The 9,169-nt window shown below is 34.5% G+C and overlaps 1 protein-coding gene across 1 annotated transcript; it reads left to right on the forward strand.

The window, feature by feature from the left end:
- The first annotated feature begins 1,099 nt into the window (after positions 1–1,099).
- On the forward strand, positions 1,100–3,499 carry EMB1379 (embryo defective 1379). The gene is made up of 5 exons (XM_078985910.1): positions 1,100–1,470; positions 1,992–2,188; positions 2,411–2,704; positions 2,837–2,914; positions 2,988–3,499. The coding sequence occupies exons 1-5, from the start codon at positions 1,356–1,358 to the stop codon at positions 3,315–3,317; spliced, it is 1,014 nt and encodes a 337-aa protein (XP_078842036.1). The 5' UTR covers positions 1,100–1,355; the 3' UTR covers positions 3,318–3,499.
- Positions 3,500–9,169: the final 5,670 nt, after the last annotated feature.

Below are 9,169 nucleotides of genomic sequence, written 5' to 3' on the forward strand. Positions count from 1 at the left end.
GTGACCTCGTTTACGAATTGTGCTTTCTCCGGTGGTGGCAGAGGGGAAGTATGAATCGGAACCTTAATTTTGAATCAATTTGAAATCGGTTGTGTTTGTGTGAATGAAGAGAGGATAGAAGGGAAACAAAGTTTGATTCAGGTAAAGAGATGAAAAAGGGTAGGTCTTTCATGTTCTTTATGGTTCTTGGTTTCATGTTATTCTCTGTGTGTAACTTTGTAAACTTTGAAAACCATCAAAGTAGTACCTAGGGCACTTGTGTACAGTGTGTAATCGTCTAAACGTTTCCCTGTGTTTCCCAAGTCTCCGATACAATCTATAATTAGGAACATGTGTAAATCAAAAATTAACACAAGGAAGAAAGGGAGAAAACATAAATTAAGGGAATAAAGAAGTAAAAAATACAATTTGTTTGAGGTCAAAGGTTGCTTGTTTAAGTTGATCGGAAAATAGACCGTAAGGAAGAGATAGAGTCTTTGTTAGGGGATTTGTGGTGGTTTCAGGTGGAGGTGGGTATTCTTCTTTGATGAACCCACATTTCATTTGGATAGAAATGATCTGCCATTTTATGATTGTTTATCTTATTAAGAGAGAGAGAGAGAGAGAGAGAGAGAGAGAGAGAGAGAGAGAGAGAGAGAGAGAGAGAGAGAGAGATCCATTGGATATTAAATTTAATTATTTTTTTCTTAAAAAAAAAAAAAAAAAAAAACCTCATAAAAAGTCTCTGGATAGTTAAATGACCGAAATATTATTCATTTAACGGTAGAAAGCTAACGGAGTTAGCAAAAATATCAAACATCAAAAGTTTTGAAAACACAATGATCATCTATGAGGTTTTTAAACCACGTGGACTAAACTTCAGATTTTGAATAACCACATGGATCATTTATGATGTTTTTTCTTTATGCATTATAAATATGTGTTTTGTATTATTTTTATATATTTATATATATCGAGGGCGAGTCCCGGATTACGGATTAGGGATATCACCATCTTCACATTTTTATTCGGAAATTCCTTGTTCTCGTCGTCATCCCGGGTCTCCTTGAGAATTTCCCGATCAAAACGTGTACGAATTTAAAATTCCTATGGAATATGAGTTTTTTTTTTTTTTTTTTTTTTTCATCCCTAACTTCAACCTTGTCTACATAGAAATAATGTTTGTGTTCCCCAAAAACTACAGAAATGCGAGATAGTTCTCCATTGTAAATTGCCTATTTTCCCGCCAATATTTCCAAATCTTCACTTCCCCCAAATTCGTCTGATTGTTCACGAAGAAATCTAGGGTTTTCCTCACCGTGGTGCTCTTCTTGTTCAAATTAGGGTTCCAGGAATTGTTCTCCTACTGCGGAGAAATGCCGCCGTTAAGCTGGAGACACCATACGCTGATTCAAGCTCTGCTATCCCGTGGTCCACTCAAGGAAAAGGACTTTCACGCCATATTTTCCGATGTCACCGGCAAAAGCTTAGGTTCTTACACTGTTTCCCCTATACGCGATCTCTTTTTCTACTTAAATTTTTGATGGATCTCCATCTTAGGTTTACGCGTATGTTTACTTGTGTGTAGGAGGTCATTTTTTGATCTGTTTGCTCACTTTATCGGTATGAAATAAACAGAATTAACACTTTCCTACTACCTACAAAGTAAATTTATAAGAAAGTATTACCTTCCTGTAGACGTTATCGACGATTGAAATTCTCTTTAACAGAAACGAACAGGACACTTTCTCATTTGATCGCGAAATGTTTCGTGTTCAAGTTCAAAATTGTTTTGGCCTTTTAACTCTCTAGAACAGATTCTCAACTACTTCAAACATTTAGTATGGACAGACTAAGAATTTTCAGCAAAGTTCATACCAAAAATCAAACTGCTGTCTCTTCTGTTGATAACAGGAGTTATAATCATCCCATTTGCAAATTTCAGATGTGTGTATGGAACAGAATAATAACTCATCTGCTATATATAAATCACCTATTCATTCTTCTTTCAGATTCCCATCAACAATTGTTCAATGATTATCTTCGAAAGATAAACATGGAGCTATCTTATGTCCAGTTTGAGCTACGAGCATGCAGAAACCAATATGACAGTGGTGTATTTTATGGAGTGGTCAACACTGTTGCAGATGAGCAGTCAAAGCTTGGTTCAAAATACACTGTTCCTCAAATTGCTTTCTATAAAGCCATTGTAAGCTTCCTTTCACTTCTAAATTCACCAATTTCCATTCTTGAATCTCATGTATACTTCATTGCATCTTTGGGAATTGTGTATGAATCATGAGGTGAAATGACATGTACACATTGGGCAATCTGTAATCTATAACGATCTAATACAATGCAAAACTAGATTAGTTTCACTAATCTCGTGGATTCATACTGATTTTTGAATATAATGATTGGTTTAAAACAGATTGAAGCCATTGTTCTTGATCACACAGCTCAGGGTACCATTTCCAACATCAAAGCCCTCAATATTCAGCTAGAAAATCAGGGTGCTTCTTCATCTCAAGTCCCTACAGCTTTCAAGAATTTTTCTATGACACAAAAGGAAAAAACTATACGGGAATTGGTGAATGACCAATGGTTATGTGCCACGTCAGATGGTGATATTGGACTTGGTGTTCGATCATTTTTGGATCTCAGGAGTTGGTTTCATAACAATCAAGTTCCTCCTTGTGATGTCTGCAATGAATCTGGAATTAAGGTTTGTTTATTCATCTGTTATGTAGTTTGTTTTCCACATCGGAATGTGATTCCATTCCATAATCCCTTATTCCCTTTCCTATAGAATCATTATATATATATTTCTCATAATATAATTTTTTTTAATCGTCAGGCTGATTTGTGTCCGAATGAAAGCTGTAGTGTTAGAATTCACAAATACTGTCTACAAGCAAAATTCTCTCAACAAAGGGTATTTATAATTATTTATTTATTTATATAATTAGTTTGGTATATTAAGTTATTAATTAATATTATTAATTCAGATGGAAAAGGTTTGCCCTGGATGTGGGACCCAATGGCCATATGTAGTAATGGCAAAAGCAGAAGTTGTTGAAGAAGAGGAGAGAGATGTCCAGCAGCCTCCTCCTCCTCGTGGGCCCCACATGCGAAAGAGGCAAAGAAGCTCGAGACATGTTGAAGAGGGAGAGAGAGAGTCAAATAGTCAATCCTCCCGGAGACAGGTGGCTGTGAAGGTTGATTATGATGACAATGGGTTGGCTCCATCTCAGCTGCCCGGGACAAAGCGGGCAACCCGGAATTCTGCCCGGTTACACCGGCGATTAGTTGGTATGAATGAAATGTGTAGTTTTTGAAAGACTTAAAAAAACCATGTCAGCTTAAGGTCTTTTTTTTTGTTTGTTCTCTATTATCAAGTGCTGTGTGGATTAAGTGTTGAATGGGTAAATGATGTCCTGTGTATGTGTATGTTGTGTATGTGTATGTCTGTAGTGAATACTTTAGTAAGTGGGATATATGCAAAGCTAATTATCAACTATGGATTTTTTTTTTTTTTTTTTTTTTTTTTTTTTTTTTGTATATTTTATTTAAGGTTTAAGATTGTTTTTGGGTGTAAAGTAGAAACTGTTGTGTATTTGTATTGCTTTCTTGTGTATAAGAATATGGAATATGGAGATACACTGTATTTATACAAGAAGAGAAAAGTAAAGGAGCCCCACATGTACGGAGCTAACTAACGAAATACTAAGGACCAGGAAAGACTAATTGACTAATTCCAACAGGTGTTGAACACGTGCACATTCTTATTAGCCCCCGGCAAGCTCAAGAACGGGTTGTACTTGTAGCTTGCTGTGAAGAGATGTAATTCGTTCCTTGGATAAAGGTTTGGTGAAGATATCCGCTAGTTGGTCAACAGAAGAAATGTAACAGATCTTGAGTGCACCGGTCTCGACTTGCTCGCGGATAAAGTGGAAATCTAAAGCAATGTGCTTGGAACGAGTGCTAATGACAGGATTTTTGCTCATGAAAATGGCTCCAACATTGTCACAAAGAAGTAGTGGTTGTTTTGTTATAGGCGCATGTAATTCCTGAATCAACTGTTGTAACCATAAAAGCTCCGCAGTGGTGTAGGCTAATGAACGATATTCTGCTTCAGTACTTGAACGTGCCACTACCTGTTGCTTCCTAGAAGTCCAACTGATCAGATTTGGGCCATGAAAAATGGCATAACCATACTGAGAACGACTATCCTCTTGATTGGAGATCCACCCAGCATCAGAGTAAGCGAGAAGACAATTTGCAGTAGTGGGCTTGAATTGTAGACCATGATGAGAGGTTCCCTTTAAGTACCTGAGGATGCGTTTGGTAGCCTGCCAATGATGTATGGTTGGAGAATGCATAAATTGACATACGCGGTTCACTGCGTAAGCTATATCGGGACGTGTAATGGTGACATATTGAAGAGATCCTACTATTTGGCGGAAGAATGTGGGATCATGAAATGGTTCACCATCATGTGTAAGGCGAGAATTAGGATCAGCAGGTGTGGAGATGGGTGTGGAATCTTGCATCTTACTTTTGTGAAGTATATCATCAATATAGGACTGTTGAGATAGAGCAAGTCCAGTAGAGGTGGTGGTGATTTGTAGACCCAAAAAGTGATGTAGCGGTCCAAGGTCTTTTAAAGCAAAGACTTTATTGAGTTCATGAATGAATCTTTGAACCTGAGCTTCATTATTTCCTGTGAGTATAACATCATCAACGTATACAAGAAGGTAAATGATATAATGTGAGTGAATGTGAACAAAGAGTGAAGTGTCAGATAGACAAGCTCGGAATCCTTGATCAACCAGGTAATGTTTGAGTTTGTTAAACCAGGCTCTAGGAGCCTGTTTGAGGCCGTAGAGGGCTTTGTGGAGACGACACACGTGTGTTGGGCGAGAAGGGTCTTCAAAACCACGAGGTTGTCTCATATACACCACTTCTTTAAGGTCACCATTTAGGAATGTGTTGTTGATGTCAAGCTGTCGAATACACCAACCACGAGAGAGTGCAATGGACAGGACCAGCCTTATTGTAGTTGGCTTGATGACGGGGTTGAATGTGTCAAAATAGTCGATATTTGCCTCTTGACTGAAGCCTTGAGCCACCAATCGAGCTTTATAGCGCTCAATTTTCCCATCAGCACGTCTTTTAAACCTGTATATCCACTTGCAGCCAACAACTCACATTAGTAGGACAAGAAACAATAGACCATGTGTTATTTCGGATGAGAGCATCATATTCATTTTGCATGGCTTGCTGCCAACAGGGGTGTTTAGTAGCTTGTTGAAAAGTGTGTGGTTCAAAGTCAGATGGAGTAGAGACAGAGGTGTGGAAAACCTTTGGTTTTAGAGAGTTAGTGTGAGCGCGAGTGACCATTGTATGAGTATTTTGAGGGGCAACATGATAATGGGAGGTAGATGGCTGATTTTGTTTGGCTCGAGAGCTGATGGTTGACTGTTGATACAGTGGGGTGGTAGTAGTGGAGGGTAGTGGAGTTTGAGATGTAGGTGAGGTGGAAGAAGAGGAAGGAGATGATGAAGGAGGAAGAGATTGAGGAGGAGTAGATGGTGGTGGGAAAGATGAAAGTGTAGCTGCTTGAGAAAGTAAAGTAGCAGAAACATCAGAGGATGAGGTAGAGTTAGCTGAGCTGATATTGGAAGAGGGTGGCAAATATGGGAATATTTCTTCATTGAAAACCACATGGCGGGATACGTAAATGCGGGAAGACGGTTGATGAAAGCATAGATAGCCTTTGTGTGTTGTGCTGTAACCGATAAAGATACAAGGGAGAGAACGGAAGTCAAGTTTATGATTGTTATAGGGGCGAAGAAACGGATAACACAAGCAACCGAATGATTTGAGAAAGGTGTAATCTGGAGTTTTGTTGTAAAGTAGTTGGTATGGTGTTAGGGTGAGGTTCAGTTTCTGTGGTGGCATCAGTGATGGTGGGAAGAACAGTTTCAGGTGGAGGAGTGGGATTTAGGATGAAGGATTCGAGATCAAAAGTCTCGAGAGCAGATATGATTGTAGAGCGCCACAGTAGGTAGTTATCCCTATCTAGTTTGATAGTGATATTGGGAATTTGAAGATTTAGAGAGGAGGCGGTGGCATGAGCTAGAAGAGATGAGCTAGAATTGGCCATAGACAAGACAACAACAAGAGAAGAATAAAAAAAAATTAAAAAGCTCTGGATACCATGTAAAGTAGAAACTGTTGTGTATTTGTATTGCTTTCTTGTGTATAAGAATATGGAGATACACTGTATTTATACAAGAAGAGAAAAGTAAAGGAGCCCCACATGTACGGAGCTAACTAACGAAATACTAAGGACCAGGAAAGACTAATTGACTAATTCCAACAGGTGCTGAACACGTGCACATTCTTATTATTGGGAAATGTATTGTTTCGATTGTCTTCGTGTTGTCAACAAAACTAAAGAATGTTGTAAAAAGGTTAACAATCTATGTTTTTTTTTTTTTTTTTTTTTTTTGGTATTTCATATTTGTATTTTTTGGTGCAAACTTTAAATTTTGTTACAGATATGGTACAAGTTATGTCATGGGTCGTATATAATAATGGTTACCAACTATTTCCACCCATTTTTGGAAGTTTTGTTTGTTTGTTTTATCATCGTAAATAAAGGAAAAATGTCAAGATGGTTGAAATTATGTCTATGATACAGCCCATTAAATAGGGAATGCTTTACCTTTAAAATGAGATGCATTTTTATAAGGAATTAATCACAAAAATGGTCGGTTCATCTAACAAATAGATTATCTTTTTGAATTTTATGAACTGTTAAATTGCTTTCTGAATTGTTTCCTAAAAGAAAACCTTAAAATGATCAAATTTATCTTGAAATGGTATCGTATTTGTTGAGAAATAACAATAATTCTTGTTCAATCATAAACTTGAAAATATCCAAAGTAGAGATTCTACCTTGGTTTGTTTCTTAATGTAGAAAAATAAAAAAAGATGTGACATATGGCAAAAGGAGATTAACTATGGCAAAAGGAGATTAACTACATACATATCTATTTGTTGTGATATTCATTTGTATTTTTGTGACTTCCATCCACGTTATATATAATCATATTATTTTTAATTTTCTTAAAGATTAGTTAATGTACTTGTTATAATACAAAAAACAAAACAAACAAACTAGAGAGTATCAAATAAATGATTCTAATAATCTTGCTTATAGCCCAAGTGTAAAGTAATTATTAAAAATGGAAGTGAAGTTATTCGAGAAGATATTAAAATTATTCAACTAAATTCTCCATCCACGTCTCATACAAAACAAAACTAACAACTAAAATATAAATGGAATTACGCAAAGTAATTAAAACAATATCATCATAGGTAGATAGTAGTTGATAGCTAGACATATTTGTATTAACATTAATCACATTAAACAGATTTTATATCACTTGATTATGGATATATTTGGCAAAACTAAATGGTAGATAGTAGTTGATAGCTAGAAGTTGAAAATTATAACTTTTACTTGTGTATAATAGTTCGGTAAAAATAATTGTTAACTTTTAAACTATAAAATTATATAAAACCAAAAATTAAAAGCTTCAAAAGGTTAAAAGCTTGCAAAAACTATTATTGGATTCAAACTTTTTTGTTTAATAAAAGTTAAAAGCTTCTATTGTGGAACCAAAAAAAATTTCCAAGTTCTTTTTTTCTTAAAACTAAAAGCTTCTAAAACCATCAAAAACTCAATGTTGAACACGCCTATTTAAATATCATTACATGGTGGATTGATGTTTGATTATGCCTTTTTTTTTAATTGGAAAAAGTTTCTCACTTTCAATGACCACATCAATGGCTTTCAATGTTTTAAAATTAAAAGAGTAAATTACACGAATGGTTCCTATGGTTTGAGGTAATTTGCGTGTTTGGTCCCTAACTTGTTTTTTTAACTCGGAAGGTCCTTATGGTTTGTTTTTGTTACACGTTTGATCCATACTATTTATTTTTGTTACGCGTTTGGTCCCGATCTTATCTAAAAAGACTATTATTTAAAGAGGTAAAAATGATGGGGTAGGTGAGGTAAGGTGAGGGGGTGGGATTAGGGGTGTGTTTATTTAGATAAATTAAAAAAATCAAGGGCATAATAGTCTTTTTAGGTAAGATAGGGACCAACCGCGTAACAAAAACAAACAATAGGGACCTTTCGAGTTAAAAAAATAAATTAGGGACCAAACGCGCAAATTACCCTAAACCATAGGGACCATTCGTGTAATTTACTCAAATTAAAACTAAATCACAATTTGGTTATATATATATATATATATATATATATATATATATATATATATATATATATATATATATATATATATATATATATATATATATATTCTCCACATAGTCTAAGTTTAACTAGTATAAAAAAAGACCTCATTACAAGGAAGCAAATTAAAACTTCTGTGATTATCTCTTAAAAAATATGACAAACTTAGAGTAATTTGAAACTTACTTATTATTTAACAATATTTTCCAATATATATGCAACAATATAAGTATATTAAAGTTTAATAACGTCGATGGAAAAAGCAAATAGAGATTTGGAAGAAAAAAAATCATGAGTAACATGGTCATTACTTTGTAAATGATTTTGGTGTACTTTTTATATACAAACATGGATCAACATGATGTAAAAATTAATTGAAAATTTAGTAATAATAATTTGTCGAGCTAGTGGTTAATTATTGAGGTTCGGTGTTTCATAAAGTATATGTTAAGTTTCATTTTTTATTAGATGTTATTATTAACTCCTTATAAGTAAATTTAAAGTTCGTTAAATTATATTAAAAAATATATATTTTTTGTATGGGTCATGTGAATTGGTCCAATCAAATGTATAAGATGCTTTATAAGTTTGTTCAATTAAAATAATGATATTTTATAAAATCTAACAATGATGATTTATATGTAGTTGTAAGGGTGTTGTATTTTATGTGAATGGATACAAAATTCAACTGTCTTTGTTACATTTTTTAATAATTCCAACACATTTTATACAAAAATTTGATAAAATGTCGTTTTTGTACACCATCCGATAGTACTATGATAAATACAATACATACACACACATATAAATATAAATATATAATAATGTTTATAAATTCAAACAATAATTTGTTAGAAG

The sequence above is a fragment of the Lactuca saligna genome, chromosome 1 (genome assembly GCF_052625555.1).
Source record: "Lactuca saligna cultivar CGN05327 chromosome 1, ASM5262555v1, whole genome shotgun sequence".
NCBI classification, from domain to species: Eukaryota; Viridiplantae; Streptophyta; class Magnoliopsida; order Asterales; family Asteraceae; genus Lactuca; species Lactuca saligna.